General features: G+C 37.5%; 1 protein-coding gene across 8 annotated transcripts in view; it reads left to right on the plus strand.

Annotated features, from left to right (window-relative positions):
- The window catches only part of ADAMTSL1 (ADAMTS like 1), an 883,534-nt gene that overhangs the window by 654,479 nt on the left and 212,111 nt on the right, over nt 1–16,944 (plus strand). For all 8 annotated transcript variants that reach the window (XM_045043887.1, XM_045043888.1, XM_045043889.1 and 5 more), the window contains 2 exons: nt 2,890–3,001; nt 6,515–6,653. In XM_045043887.1, coding sequence (XP_044899822.1) covers nt 2,890–3,001; nt 6,515–6,653 — 251 coding nt within the window. The remainder of the gene's footprint in view (nt 1–2,889; nt 3,002–6,514; nt 6,654–16,944) is intronic.

The following is a 16,944-nucleotide window of genomic DNA, read 5'->3' on the forward strand; positions in this document are numbered from 1 at the left end:
GAGAGAGAGAGAGAGAGAGAGTGTGTGAGCAGGGGCAGGGGAGGGGCAGAGAGGGACAGAGAGGGAAGCAGAACTGGAAGCGGGCTCCAGGCTCTGTGCTGAATATCAACATGGCGCTGGAACTCATGAAATGCAAGATGACCTGAGCCAAAGTCGGACACTTAACCAACTGAGTCACCCAGGCACCCCAGTTGTTGGCGGTTATTAAAAGAAGAAGGTACCTGTAGAGAAGAGAGAACCAGGAATTATCAGTGTGGAAGGAGTCAAACAAGATTATGTGGTCAGAGGTCTGGATATATTATGATTGGTTTTATCTGTTTGAAATAACAGCATCCCTGTTCACTTCCAATCTCTTTTCAAATTTAGGCATAAGTCTCAGCATTCATGCTCATTGTACATCGGTTTCATTGGGCTCATTAGGAACAATATTCTTTCTAATCTTCTTGTTTTCTTTACTTCAACATAGTCTTTACTAAGACTCCCTCTTAACACCAAAACTTCTTCACATTCATTCCTTACTCTCAGGACATAAGGTAGTTTTACTGATAACTTCTAGTAGGCTGAAAATTTGACAAATTCCATCTTTTTGCCTCTTTAACCAGATCAAAAACTAAGCCCAGACACTGTACGGATATTCTAGAACATGGTTTCTCCAAGGATTTTGATGTTATATCCTCCACGTATTTGTTTTTTCCTCCACTTTCCTAGGACTTTGTTTAATTTCAAGCATCCCAAAAGGGACCTCTGCAAAACAATCCATTTCTCTAAGCCTAAATAAATCTTCTGGTCTTTTTATTTTTTCACCGAGCTGGTGTTCAAATGAGAGTCCTCTTCTAATACCTTCCCAGCATGGAAACCACACATCCCAAGAGAGCTATAGGCTTTTGTGAGCTTAAAACAAAAGTAAAACAAAACAAACATAAAAAAACAACCAAAAAAAAAAAAACTTTCCAAAGGATATGATTAATACTACATCCCCGAGCAAGCAATTAGGTATCCTGTATCTGACACATAGGATTGAAAAATATTAATCTGTAAACTCTGCTCCCCTTTTAAGAAAGACACTGTATTGCTTCAGCTGTTTTTGCTTTAAAGTCGGGGATTGTATCACTGCTTATTCTAAGTAGGAAAGACCTCGATGTTCCATGGGTCGGAATTCCAGCATAAAATGAAATATTCTTTAGTTTTCTCACTTTCTTCTTTCTCCTTTCCAGCTCTTGCAGATCATTTGAAGAACATTTCCAATATTCTTTCCTTCCAAAGTCCAAAAACTGGTCTGGGGTTTAACACCTACTCCCTGTTTCTTCAGTGTTCCTAGATGTTTAATCCAGTCGTTAAACTCAGTAGTGGAAAAATAGATGGTCTTTTTTTTTTAAATCTGAAGGCTAAATCCATCAGTTTATCCTCGGTAAAGGGCAGCTAGGACCGCAGAAAGCTTGAAAACACTAACAAAGACTTAGACCACAGGATGTGCTGATGTGCTCCTCTACTGTCTTGAAGTTAAGAGGTGCCCCTCTTTGTTGTCCATGGAACTTCCTTTAGTATAACAAATAGTCCAAGCCTTGCCCACTGTCTCAGTGTTATATGACATGTTATTATGTCTTCATGAAATCAAGGCATTGCTCCTTCGGTTTAAGTATGTTTTCTCAACCTTATACTTTTAAGAACTATTAAAGGATTATTGCTTCACTTCCCCCCTTTGAAAAACAAAGGAGTTGTCATTTCCATAAGCACATGTTGTATTCAAAGTAAATGCTTTTATAATGGAAGTTGGTGTTTTTTTTTAAAGTTTGGTACTTGGACTATCAATGTTTGCGTTGCTGGGATCTCTGGACAAGAGCTGAGGAATTAGCATTTTAGCAAGCTTCCAATTGGCAATTCTGCACATGAAAACGTATGAGTCACTAAATTGCCAGGAAACACCATGTATGTCTCTGGGTGGGCAGAGCCATTTAATTCTTTAATTTTTTTCGTTTCTTTTTTAAAAATTGTTTTAATGTTTATTTATTTTTGAGAATGAGAGAGAGAGAGAGAGAGGGAGGGACAGAGGATCTGAAGCAGGCCCTGTGCTTACAGCAGAGAGCCCGGTGTGGGGCTCGAACTCACAAACCATGAGATCATGACCTGAGCTGAAGTTGGATGCTTAACTAACTGAGCCATCCAGGTGCCCCTAATTTTTTTTGTTAACAAAGGATAGTATCTTTCATTTCTTGCAGTATATGGCATTTATCATTTTCTCAGAACAAATTTTCTCTTTCTGAACCTACATTATATCCACATATATACATACACATATACATACATAGAAATTAAAAATACCTATAATTTTTCCTGTTACACCAGAAAAATTGGAAATAAATGAGGGAAAGGGAATAAGTGTCCTGGGAAAAGACCCTACTAGAATCACAAGTTGAGACATTGCTATCCGTTGCTCGTGGCAAAAGAACTGAGAACAGGGGCGCCTGGGTGGCGCAGTCGGTTGAGCGTCCGACTTCAGCCAGGTCACGATCTCGCGCTCCGTGAGTCCGAGCCCCGCGTCAGGCTCTGGGCTGATGGCTCAGAGCCTGGAGCCTGTTTCCGTTTCTGTGTCTCCCTCTCTCTCTGCCCCTGCCCCGTTCATGCTCTGTCTCTCTCTGTCCCCAAAATAAAGAAACATTGAAAAAAAAATCAAAAAAAAAAAAAAAAAAAAAAAGAACTGAGAACACAATGGTGGTGATGGCGAATGGTTGATTGGTAAGATGGGTGATATTGCTATGGCCACTTCTCTCCCAGTGCAGCCTGAAACCATCCGTGCTACTATACATTCTTGTCCAGAGTTGCAAGGAATCAAGAAAGCACCCCTCTGTCATACTAGTTGCTCTCTTTGCTGTTGTCTCTTGTCTCCTGCAGATCCACAACTCAGGGCCCGCTGACAGCACAGTCCAGTTCATCTTTTATCAGCCTATCATCCACCGATGGAGGGAGACAGATTTCTTTCCTTGCTCGGCAACCTGTGGAGGAGGTAATGGTGTTGACTTAGCCTAGGAACTGTTAGCTTCTATGAGGGAAGGCTTAGCTGTTGTAAAAGTAGCCACTTCAACATGGAAGAACTTTCGTGCTGTGACGGGTTAGATTCTTTATTCTGAATGGGGCCAAATCCAGAAGTCCGCCTGTAAGGTGGATACCTCAGTCGGGATGGCCCATGAACATTTTCTGTCCGTAGAGTCCCATTAGTGGAAACGGTCTTGAGTCTGTTCTATTCATTTGAGAATCAACTACTCACCTAGTTGAAGAGAACTTATTTATTCCTGAGTCCAGTGAAGAGTGTTTGTCAGGCCTACTATGTAGCATCATGTGTTCAAAAAGAATCAGAGATGAATTTAATTAAAGGGAATAGTTTGTTACCCGAAAAAAAAAAAAAAATCACTGTTCTGTAGACTTCAGCTCGGTTATTGTTAAGCTCTATCCCATCATCTCTCCTGAAAAGTCACCAAATGAATTCCTATCTCTGCTCCATCACATCCGCAATAGGGACAGCATTTTGTATTCCTGGAAAAGATATTTTCTCCCATTTTCTGCCCTTTACAATTATAATGGTTACATAATAATTGCTTCAAATTACTTTATGATAATTTATTTAGCCATATCCTTATAGAAGATTTAGTTCACTTAAACTTTTCTCTTATAATGTAACGAATAACTTAATAGCCAAGTTTCTTTTTCCTTTTCTCCTTTCAAATTATTTCCTTGGAATAAATTCTCAAGAGTGAGTTTCAGAATTTTTGTGGCTATTGGCATATATTACCAAAATTCTTTCCAGAAGGGTAATAAGCAGAGTATGAATATTTGAGTTTCATCGCCAACTGAGCCAGTATTTGTGGATTATAAGAAATTGTTTAATTTTGCTGATTTAATGAGCATAAAATTGTCTGTATATTCCTTTAAAAACCAGCATATCAAATAAATTCTGGCTCCACCTTCACCGAAACCGGATTGTTGGCTGGTGTTAAGTAGCTCATCTACCTGGGTATCACTAGATTATTCCGACAAGAGAAAAGAAGGATACCTCAAAATGGAAACAAATTATTATCTATTATTTTTTTTAAACAGTGAGAACGTATGAAATAATTCATCTTCATCTGCATAATGTGAACAAATCACTAAAAATCAGGTCCTCTAGAGCAATGTTAGATTTTAGCCTAAAAGCAGTTAGTCAGAAATACCTTCAAGTGCTTTTACCTGGTTGCCAAATAACTATTAATTTGAGCTTCTCAGCATTTCGGCACAATAGTGTTTCCATTCGTTCTATCTGTTCTGAAGAGAAAATAACTTTCTTTAAAAGTAAAATGGCAATTACTTTGATGTTTCATAAGAATGTTATTTTGATACACTTATGAATGACTAGTACAGGAAATAGTTTCAAAGAAAGAAATCTAAGTAAACAATTATTTTTCTAGGTAAATAATTATTTTTCCTCTTTTCTTTTTAAATGAAAACCATGCTTTGACCAAAGTATCAATTCCATAATATGCCCACTATGTCAATTTCATATAGAGAGCTGGTGTTAGAGGGTAATGTCAGTAAGCTTGATGACGCCTTGCTATATAGTAAGGGGATTAATGTTAGATTCGTATATAGCCAACCCCTCTCAACCTTATTTTCCTCACATCTAAGTGAACAAGTAGAAGCATCAGTGGTCTTCAAATGTTTTGAGCTATCAAACACTTTCTTCAAAGGAAATCTTACTAGGAAGCACAAATAAAAGGAGTATTGCTCAGAATAAAGATATGAGCTGTGTGGAAACCAGCCTTCTCCCCCTTCATGGACCAGTTTGACAATGACTAAAAAAATGATCTCTGAGTTCCTTTTTATATTTCTGGTTCCACATTCAGCTGGTTGACCGTTTTGCTAAGTGTAAACCATTGTGGCTAAAAATACCTTGTGAAACGTTCGAAAACAGAATTATCTGACTATTTTGGTCTTTTATTTCATTTTTGTTCTAAGCCTTCATTACACACACTCTCGAATAGCTTCCAGCAACGTTTTTAAGCTGACAAATTATGATTTTTAAAAATCATATTCTCAGTTATATAATATACTTATTGCTTGTGCCCACGTTTTACTACATGATAAACTCTGTCCTTGAGTAGAAATTATTATATGGAAAATTGTACAATGGTTAGCTTATCATAACATTATCTGCTTTAGAGTATAATGTAATTGAAAAATAAAAGTATATTTACTTATTTAAAATGTCATTTTGCTCTTTGGCTTTCTTATAAAATAAAAAGTTTAATGGAACATGTGTTCTTACCTATTACTTTCCATGCTTTTCATCTTTACAGTAAAATTGTTAAGAGCTCTTTTTTTAGGCCTTTAATGAACAATTGATTTTTGTGGGTGGTCTGAAAACACAGCCTCAAGCCAGGAAATCTGGTTTATAAGCCTTCTTCTGATTTCCTAAAATCTTTTGCAAGTCTTTTAACTTCTCTCAATCTGACTTTCTAACATATATCTAGCAATAGCAATATTCAACCACCTGCCAGGGAGAATATATTTTGGAGGTTGGTTAGGGTTAGAATGATTTAAAAAAAAAAAAAAGCCTAAGTTAAAAAAATTCTCCGTGGACATTTATTTTTCACTCTAAGAATCTAAGTCTTCATCACCACCTCACTAGAAATCCACAAGACAAGAAAGAGGCAGGTGGAGAAGGTAAAACACATTATGAATGGAATGAAGCATTACTCAGCAGTGCTATTTTTTAAAAGAATTCTCTAAACAGTGGAAACTTGTGCGTGGACACTAAAAAACTATTGGCTGGAGACTTAAAGAGAAATGAGAAAGGATTTTAGGTGAAGCAAAAATTGAACAGTAGGGGGGTACTATTATGGTTGTTGTTGTTGTTTTGTAGGGATTCCTAATGGATACTATTAGGATCTTAATCCTCCATTTTCTCAGCCTAGCCTACTCAGGTTGAATATAGACAAAAATAATGTTCCCAGGCAGCTGGAAGGACCCCATCTTGTGCTGTATTTCGTTGTCCCCCATTCATCAAGGGGAGCAGTGTTAGGGTTTATTTGATTGATTGATTGATTGATTGATTGATTGGGGAGTTTATTCTTCCTGGTGCTTCAGATACAAGGGAGGCAATTTTGCATCTTTGCATGAGATGCTTGGCAAATAAATACTGATCATCTCTTTTGGATACAGATATCCATGTTACACTTTTAGATTATACAAAACAAATTAATAGTAATAGTACTTACAGCAGAGTCTGATCACCTAGCTATGCCCTTATGTAGTTCAAACCTTACAGTATATTTGATTATTACAATTTGAGTGGAAAAAATCATATTTGAGGCCTGCGAAGATTAATGAGCCTTCCATATTTCTGTCTTTTGTCCTGGAAATTACTGAAGTGTTGGGGAAGAATTTTCATTAATGTGAGATGGCCAAGAAGTATAAAGAAGTATATTACATTATACTTTAATATGACATGTGTGTTGAAACTTGCCTGGATGGTTTGATACTGCAGGTTACCAGCTGACATCGGCTGAGTGTTACGATCTTCGGAGCAACCGTGTGGTTGCGGATCAATACTGTCACTATTACCCAGAGAACATCAAACCCAAACCCAAACTTCAAGAGTGCAACTTGGATCCTTGTCCAGCCAGGTCAGTCAAATTTACTAGTTTATTTATCATAAACATAAGTTGAGTTCCATCAGCTTCATAAGAATTTAATTAAAAATAAATAAGTGTTGCTGTCCAGGGTCCATTCCTAATCATGTGTTATCCGTACCCACGCCCCATGTTCTTGAAGCTGTATGATGCCCTCTCAGGGTCTTCAGAGTTTCCACTTGCGGAGCACTCTTCAGAGCTATTTTCTCTTCTGATTTCTTTTTATTCTGGTACTTGTATCCCTCCTTAACAAGGTCCAGGCCAAGGTGGTGGCACAATGTTCTCAGGATTCCTTCCATTTTAACTTTGTCACTTGATCAGTGACATGGTCAGAGTAGACCATATGTAAGGATCACAACTGACCCATTTTACCCTGGTCCACAGTAATTAACTAGAATCAAAACCAGTCTTAGAACAGCTCTAATTTTAACATACCCTGACTTTGTCAAAGAGAAAGCAGGACTTATTTGCAATAGTCAGATTTTTTTTAAGGTCTTTTTAATTAGGAGTTTTAAAGAGACACTTGACACTTGCACTAGTACTGTTGCTTTCTGGAAATCCGATTGGCCCTCAGTTATTTGTAGGATTAAGGATCAGACTGACATATGAAATATCTCAGATGATGAGTAGTCATAAAAGTACAGGTCAACAATCTGTTCATGGTGTAGCATTTGCCTTTGTAGTTGCAGAACTTCCTGGTAAATCTCTTTATTAGCTTCCTTATCCTCAACATATGAGAGAGGATATAAAAAATTCTTCTCCTACAAAGCTAATCACAAACACCAAAAGATAAAATATCCTTTCCAAAGCTCCTTGGATTTCTTAGAAGCACCTCAATATTATTTTTTAAATCATAGTGGAGTAATCATGTATACATAAAACAAAATTTTTACATAGTTGAAATACTACATGAACAACATGCATGAAAAGTGTTCTATCTTTGAAGTTTGTGTTTTCTGCTGTTAACTTTCTAAAGTTATTTTCTTGTACTCTGTCTGTCTCATATTCATGAATTCTAAATTCTGCATGTGATACAAAATTGCCTCTTTCATATACTTAGCTCATAAAACTGAACTCAGAATAACATGTTTTCATTAAAAAAAACAGAAAAAAATGATATTTTATAATTATATAATTTAGGTGAAGTTTAATTTAATTTAGGCTCATATTACACCAGAAAATTATGTATTAAAAAGTGGATATGGTATAAAAACTGAATGAGGTATTAAAATTTTGCTTGGACTTTTTTTAACTTTAGAAATATTAAGAGTACGAAGTGTTTTTAGCCAAGATGATTATAGCAAATGCAGTTCAACCCCACTTTTAAATTATTCTACTTATTATATAATAAGTATATAATATACTTATTATATCTATATCAGAAGACCAGTGTGTGAAAAGCATAGTTATCCTAATTCAGACAGATCAGTTCAGCCAGAGAAAGACTTTGAAAGTCTTTACATGCTTTCATCAAAATCTATGTATGAATTTCTAGGAGAAATGGGGGAGTCACCCCCATATCTGGGGGAAAAAGAACTTCAATAAAGAGATGGCCAGGGAAGACAGTTGTGAAATAAGAGCATTTTGTTAACAATTTTAAGAAAATGTTTATAATCTACTCAATTTTTTTCTGGCTTCTGAGTTTTATCTCTCTTCTTGTTTGGAATAGTATTTGTGGCCTATTTCTTACTATCCCAAAGCAAAAGGCCATACTATATTGAAAGAAGTCTGCCTGTGAACTTTATGCCTTGTCTGTGTCCTGTGTTATTTTAAAACATCTAATACAGCACATGTATAAATGTTGGGACAGGTGGCTATTAAGGAGAAAGAAAAAATAAGTTAGAGGCAAATGTCAGGAAGCTGCTTTTTTCAATGCAGAAGTAATTAAACAAAGCTGTAAAGATTAAGACTTAGCAGTAGGAGAGATTTAAGAGGAAACTGCTTTAGGAAATGTAGATTTGCTGCTTCAAGGATCACTGGGAAATTCATTGTACTTTATTTGCATACTTGGGATCAAAGCAACCTTTCTAAATTCTGAGAGAAAATAAGAAGCGATGGTTCGAGAGAACCTACTGTATAAAATAGGTCTGCCCTCCTGTTAGACATAGCCGATTTGAACCCTCAAGAAGCTGTTTTCTAACTACAGATTTAACTGCCTAATAGTTAAATCATGAGTGACACAATGACATTAAACTATGGCCTTTGTGTCTAAAATTAGAAACCCTCAAAGGGAAAACGTAGACATTCTTAGTGCTGACATATTTTTGAATTTCCAAAAAAATTATTTTATCTAGCCCTTGAGATATTTGTTCACTTTACCTGTATGAGACTAGTACTTAGGACCTATTATATATTATTTGAAAGCAAAATCCCATTCATAAGGCCAAGTTTATTGCTTGTCAAGGCTGGGAAGTACCATGGACAGCAAAGAGTACACTAAATAATTAGTGTGTAACCCTAGGCTTATTATTTTACCTTTCTGGACCTCGGTTTTTTCACCCACAAAATGAGGGTGAGAGGGTTGTTTGTTGCATTAAATTGTGGCTTTCAGACCTTGTCTACAGAACCTATAATTCCATAGAGTTGCTTCACTGAATTTCATTTTACACATTTTGAAGTATTTTTAAACAATAAATCACAAAACGTTCATGTATATACATATATATGTATATATATTTAAACATGTTAAACTAATTTTAACTTATTAAAATTCAGCCAAATTGTAAAAAAAAAAAATTGTTGTAACAGTTGTAAAAATGTTATACCACCAAAGGAACTACTTTTTGCACTCATCATTAAGTTCTTCAGTATGTCTGTTTAACTGAAAAAATAGGTATACTAAGATTGCAAGGTGAACTGTAAAAACTGTTATCATTAGCAGCTCCTTCTCTGAGATAATAGGAATTTTGTCATCGCTGCACATCTAAAACCAAAACAAACCAGAAATAAACTGGTTATGATGACCATTAGCCATAATCCTTGATATCCAATTTTTTCTGTTTACCAAAATAGCCTCATTGTTTGCATTAATTTGCTTTATAATAAGTAAACGTTTACAGCTGAACTAATGAACTAAATGATATCCCTTACTCATTTCACTCACTGACAATATCCACTGACTCTCATGGTGGTGGATTGGTTCATCTTGAAGTTTAAGGGATTGTTGACATGTAGCCCATTTTTTTCAAAACATTTTTATGGTTTTATGGCTTTTTTTCTGATGCTTAATGCTAAGAAATGTTGATGAGTTAAAAGCCTATGATGAAAACAATAAAACTCACTAATAATCCCTAGGGGCCACAAATAACCAGTGTTAATGTTTTTGCTATATTGCTTTCCAGTCTTGTCTATAGCTCATAACATCGATGAGATCATACTGTGTACCGTGGACACTTGGAATTCAGCAATTTAGTGTTCTTGGTTTCCACTATCCTAAAGCAAGCCTGAATATCCATGACATATAGTAACTTGACATTTTGCTGAGGCAGGAATATGAGTCCCCTATACTACTAGACCAACATTTGAGCCTACCTGGCTGCCAGAAGTTCCAGCCCAAGAGAGCTTTGTTGCTCTCTGCTGATGTCTTTTATGCAGTCATTTTTATGAAGTGGTAAAATACTTTGCCTCCTTGCCAAAAGTGGTCTCAAAAAGGAAGCCAAAACTTAACACTTACAGTGGAAGGGAAGAGAAAATGAAGTTAACATTTTAATGGCTTTTAGCTAAAATTAAGAATGTTTCTCATTGGTGACTCAGAGCTATGACCTCACTAATCCCCTCATATGCTCTATATGGCGTTCTGGTGGCAGTCTCAATTTGGGCACTTCCAGAAGTCCAGAGGCATGCCCTCCCAGCCCCCATTTGTCCGTGATCTACTGCATGTTTAATTTGTTTTCCACTGCATTCATTTAACACTGTAGTATGAACCTTTTCTCATGTAGCTAAGACACTTAGAATCTAATCAAATGTAAAATCCTCTCCTTTGCCTGCCATGCTATAATCATAGCTTCTGTCATTTTTTAATGCCTCTCTCTGCTGTTGTTTGTTTGTGTGATTTTTTTGTATCATCTTTGCCTCCCAGTCGAAGGGTAAAACCCATCATGTGGCCAGAGAGCCTCAAAATGTATGCCTATGGTCCACCAACAACTAAAAAGGCATAGTTTTAGTTCAGCTGATAAGCACCTTATGTTTTCAGAGTGGATTTTAATGTGAATTATGCTACATTTGGTCGTATATATCTCAGTCTATGAGACTGAAAAGACTGTTAATGCTGTCTGGGGGAAATTGTGCAAGACATTGTTTGTGAGAAGATCAGAGAACCACCTTTTCAGATTTTTTCTGGCACGGGCCTCAAGTTTTCCCTCCAAGGCAGTAATGAAGGGGGCTTAAATTGGCAAAGGTTGGAAAAGTGAAAAAAGCTCTCACTCATCACACTATCATGGTCACAATCATTAGCAAACAAATCTGTTTCTAGCTGAAACTGCATCCTGATTCCCCCTTCCCTCAAGGAATTCAGAGCAACAGTCCTGAGAAAATGCCCAAACTGGTATGCCCCAAGCGGCAGTTGTTGGTGAGTTCCAGTGGACTTTTTTATCCAGCTCCATTGAATTTGACAGAAAATTGCATAAGTCATCCCTGGCTATCATTCAAATTGTAAACAAAATCTCAAATGCAACTTTAAAGAAATAATCTGCATCATGAGAGCCATTATGTGTACAGGGCATATAAAAATCTGGTCACACTAACTTCGTGACCAACTAGCCCAATGGCAAAACAGTCTGGTGGTTAAGAGGGGAGCTTTGGAGCAAACAGGTTGGCTTGGGATCCTGGCTGTGCCATTTACTGGTTGAGTGGCCTTTGGACAGTTACTTGTTCTCGCTAAGTCTCAGTGTTTCATCCTATGAAGTGAGGAAAATAATAATACTTACCTCACAGGGTCATCATAAGAAATAAATGTCCTAATACATTTAAAAAGTTTGACTGGTACATGTCTGACACATGAGAAGCACTCAAAAATGTTAGTTGCTACAGCTATTATGACTAAGATCATGATTATGATAGTGTTGATGTTACCTCAGAGAGGAATACCTAATCTTCCCAGAAATCAGCTTTCTCCTCCATGAAAGGAGGAGAAATTCTATATAGGTCTAGAAATGTAGTTCTCTGTTATTATGATAGCAAGACACATAAATTCCTAAAAACTATATCAAAGTAAATCACACTTATCAGATTTGTAAAACACAACAACCATGAGAAATTAAGGTAATTAGCATCTCCACAAATCACAATGTGCAATTGCCTAATAATCCCCACTTACCCACCTGTGACACACTGCTGTTTAATTCAGATAGGATTTATGCCCTGTCTCCAAAAAATGAGAACTTATTGTCAGGACTAGGAAATGGTTCCTTAGTTAGCATTTAAAGTATAATGAAATGTTTTTCTAATCTTGGAAGTCTTTTTGTTATTTTGTAAGAGGTAAATGACTTAGAAAAGTAACACCTTACTTTTAATCACCCTCATTTGAATATACTGCTTTGAGTAGCTAATGAGTAAGCAATAAGAAACTTCACCATAAAATCCCATTTCCACTTTCATGTATTATGTATAATGAGGTAAAAAAAGCAGAGTTCTGGTTCTTTTTAGGATGCACGGTCAAACCCTTCCCAAGTTTATAGTCATACCACACATCACCAGACCATCAGCTGTAACTCCATTATTGTGGCAGTGCAGTCCTACCCAATCAGCTCATTATTACTAATAATGATAATCACTTTTCATATTACATTTTATACTTTTTAAAAGCATAAGTATTTACGCAATTCTCTTAATTAATTTGTGAGTTACTAGAACAGGTATTATCATCGTCATCCTCCATTTTAACCTCAACCTATCACTTTGACTTTACTAGCTAGGAACTTCTTTCCTTAACTTCTCTAGGTCTGAGTTTTGCCTTCTGTAAAATGAGTATAATATTCCTGTAAGAGAGTAGCTAGGAGCATTAAATGAGGTAATACACATAATGCTCTTAGCAAGGGTCCAAGCACTCAACAAAAGTCAGCTATCATTATCAAATTGAGAGCCAAATCTGTAAAATGACTTGTTACTTCTATTTGAAGTTTAGAAAGTGCTTTCACATCCATTTTCTCAATTCAGTTTCACATTCTCTGAGAGGATAACAGGACAGAGATTAGTATCCGTATTTCCAGATAAACAAACTGAAGCCTAAAGAGGTTGAGTGATCTGCCCCGAGTTAGACTGTGAAAAGAAAGCTGGATTATAAATCTAAGTACTTCCAAAGTATCTCCTTGACTGTGTAAACTCAGGTAACCTGATCCGTGAGGCAAGCATTCATCCCACAGAACATCCCCCTTTGTTCTTCATGATGCCATCAGCATCCTGTAATATCTGGTTTAAGCCCAACATAGACCCCCCACAGTAAGTTCAAAACTGACAATCCTATGAATACAAAGTTTGCTATGGGTCTGCGAAATGATCATGTACTCAGGTCAAGCAAACCTCTTTTATATAAGCATAAAGACTGATGTTTACTAAACAGTGACCAATCACTTAGGACAGTACAGGAAGAGATAAACAAAGCCCAGGGAAATATTACTCCCACTTACTTAAAAGCAGTTCAGAAATTGCATTCATTAATGTCAAGAATATTAACCACAGAAATATCAATGAAATACTAATATTTGGGGTCAAATGATCAAAAACTCTCCATTGGTTTTATAGCAGAAAAATGAGTATGTGCCTTAAAAATATTTTCAAACCCAAGTGATGAAACAGGGTTCTTTTGGTGTGGATCCTAGTAAATGAATGTTGCCTCATGAGCACAATGGTCTAAGAAAAGTGTGAACTATTTGCAGAATATTTTCTCATTTGCTGGATCCCCTGTTTCCTAGGAAAACCCACTATGTTTTATGAAGTCATCAAACATTAGAGTAGGAAAGATTTTGAGATGATCACCTACTTCAGTGGTTTTCAATCTGTGGTCCATAGAGCGGCAAGCTCTACCTTTAGCAGCCACTAAGAAGAGGGCAGGTAAGATAGAGCTCCATGAGATGGGTTACTTCATCTTAAAACCCCTGATTTCATCCAGTTAGATCTTGCAGAGGTCCCAATGTAAAGCACTCAAGATCATACAGAAAGACAGTGAGAGAAAAGAGAACTGACTGTCCATCTCCCAGCTCCTCAGGGGTCCTTTTCCTTAGTATACCATGATCCTTTGTGCTCCACCACTCATGAAAAAGTGAATGCCTGTGTCTTTGCCAACTTTTGTTACTTCTCCCCTCCCCCATTCTAAACTGTTGCTTAGGAAGAGACTGGTTTCTGTTGCTCCAGGGTTGTCGAGAGGTGATGAAATACTCCCTTTTGTGCCAGAGCTCCCTCCACCACCCACAATTTCATTCATGTTTTTTTAATTGACTGTCTGACTTGTACCAGGTTCTATGCCTGGTACCATGACAAAGGCAAAGAAAAATCAACTAGAATCTGGGCCCCAACACTGCCCAGACAGAGTTGTATAGTTACAAAGCAGCATGGCATCTGGAAGACACGTGAGACAGGACAGAGAAGATTTTTCAGAGCTGTCATGGCTATTTCTGGGAGATAACTAATGGAAGAGATGCAGAGTTTGGCCAAGCAGGCTAGAAGCACAGGTGTCATTACACTGTCCTTTCTGTGCTTCAGATCACCTGATAGCCAGCAGCCTTCCTTAACTGCCAACCCCCCCTCCCAAACAGTCCGTTCCCTCCCACAGATGCCAGAGCTAGCAGAAGGCAAGGAGTGGGACTAAACATGTGCACAGTGAATGGCAGTTTGTTGGAGAGTTTCTTTGACCTTGTTTTGTTTGTTTGCTTTCATTCTGGATGGTACTGCTTGGCTTTGTGTCTGCATACCAACAGCATGACTTCATCCAGTGAATATTCACTAACTGCCCCTGCACAGGGCATGGTGTTAAGAGATCCAGTAAAGAACCGACATGGATTCTGTCCCATGGTGTTAAACTAAAGAAAACTTACACATATTAGAACTTAGTAGATAGTTAAAAGCAATGAGTGGAGTTAGTGTGATGGGTATTTAGAAGAGGAAGAAGGAATTTCTGCCAGATGTTGAGAGGGAAATTGAGGACAGGCTTTAGAAGATATAACACTTGACTCAGAAATTTCACTGGCCATTATGGAGCCACTTAAGACTTTAGGGATGGGAAGCAAAATATTGATTACTGTGATAGCAGCGAGCAGGCCAGGTTGGGGGAGGCAATGCCTGCAGGCAGAGATCTGTTAGCTGACTGCTGCAAAAGGACCCAAACTTGTGTCACCAGGAGATGTGCTTGGCAGACATCACAACCGGCAGAGCTGACTGCCATTAGGGAGCATGGGAATAAGAAGCAACAAAGATGTCCCATAGTGTCTAACCTGAGTGGATGGGAGAATGCTAGTGCTCTGAACAGTCACAGTGATCACAGGAGAAGAAGCATTTTGCAGGGGAGGGTAATGAACTGTCCGGACACAATGAGCTCGACAAACCTAGAGCACATCCAGCCGTCAGGAAGTTAGGCTCTGCAGCTCGAGAGGAGAAGCAAGAGGTCCTTAGAGATTCACAGAAAGGGACACTTAAAACCATGAAAAGGGCTTGTTATGGTTCATTTCCATTATAAAAAAAAAAAACACAGAACTCCACAAATTAGGCTCCCATAGAGTTAGCTCTATTAGGATTTTTCCTGAAGAGAGGTTTACTAAATAAATGAGCCTGAATAGAGATTGATGTTTAAAAGTCATTTAAAGTCAGGCATATTGTTCTAAAGTAGCTTCTGAGATTTCAGAGCAGACTCAATAATCTTTAAATGCCACTTAGGATTTGAGGTGATGGCCTCATTTCATCTGCTCATAATATATTTTTAAATGTCTCTCTTTTATTTTCTCGGACTTGTATTTTGTCTTACTTGAATATTCTAATTCCTGTGACTGTACATTATAGGAAACTTGGAAAACAGAAAAATATCAAACTACAATGGCAAGGGGCACCTGGGTGGCTCAGTCAGTTAAGCATCCAACTTCAGCTCAGGTCATGATCTCACAGTTGGTGAGTTCAAGCCCCGCATCAGGCTCTGTGCTGACAGCTCAGAGCCTGGAGCCTGCTTCAGATTCTGTGTCTCCCTCTCTCTCTCTCTCTGCTCCTCCCCCACTGTGCTCTTTCTCTCTCAAAAATAAATAAATAAACATTTAAAAGATATATGAAGGCAAAATTGCATAATCTAAACACCAGGAACTAACAACTCTTTTTGGTCTTTTTAATATCTTTCTATATACATATGTATATGGGTCATATATGTGTCTATATATAGACACACATATATGAACTATAAAAATGATTAAATAGATATACAAACCCATGAATTTTCTCAGTATTGTGGTTCAATACTTTGCATTGAAATTTTTTCAGTTGACAATGTCTCTGTCATTAAAAATGGTTCTAAAGGCTTTATGTTTATGACGGCATAATATTTTTATTACGTGAGCCTGTCTTAAAATTGAGGCATTCTCCTATCATGGAACAGTTCCTCACGGTGTGTACTTTGAGAGGATGAGGTTTTTCCTTCTTACACTACATGAGTCCAGAATGACATTATCCTCATCTTCTCATTTCCCCCCATGACCCTTGATGTCAGGGAGTCTGATAGAGTCAGGTAACTGCTGGGCGTAAGAAGTGCATGAGTGATCAGAATAGTTAAGGCAATGGAGAATGAGTGCTTTTACCCAAAAACGGACTGCTTTTTACAGCTTCCCTTTCTGATAATGTTTTAAAATTATTTTTGCCTCCTTCACCACTCCCCACATATTCAGATACATGTCTGAATACAAACACACATGCACACAAACACACACACACACACACACACACACACATCACACACACATCAAGCCCTAAACATAGCAAGTGCTTTTTAAAATACCAAAATGGCATCCTTTTTCGTCATTCTTCAATATGTACACTTTGCCTAAGAAAAAGACCAAGTGTCCTAAGCAATAGGTAAGCAATAGGAAGTTACGTCTAGGCCACAGTGCCTACCCTTCTGTGACAGTGTGGTGAAAGGCCAGGGCCATGACATGAACCCCTAGAGAGAGCAGAGCCCATGCACATGAACATGCATTAACAAGACTGGACAGAGCACCATTGTTTTGATATCTTTCTGTTTTCACAGGTGCCATAGAGTGATTTTATGAGTCTTCACCATGACCCATGCCATAGAAAGACAAATATAGCTATAGTTTTGCTG

Source organism: Felis catus, chromosome D4 (assembly GCF_018350175.1).
Source record: "Felis catus isolate Fca126 chromosome D4, F.catus_Fca126_mat1.0, whole genome shotgun sequence".
Taxonomy (NCBI): Eukaryota; Metazoa; Chordata; class Mammalia; order Carnivora; family Felidae; genus Felis; species Felis catus.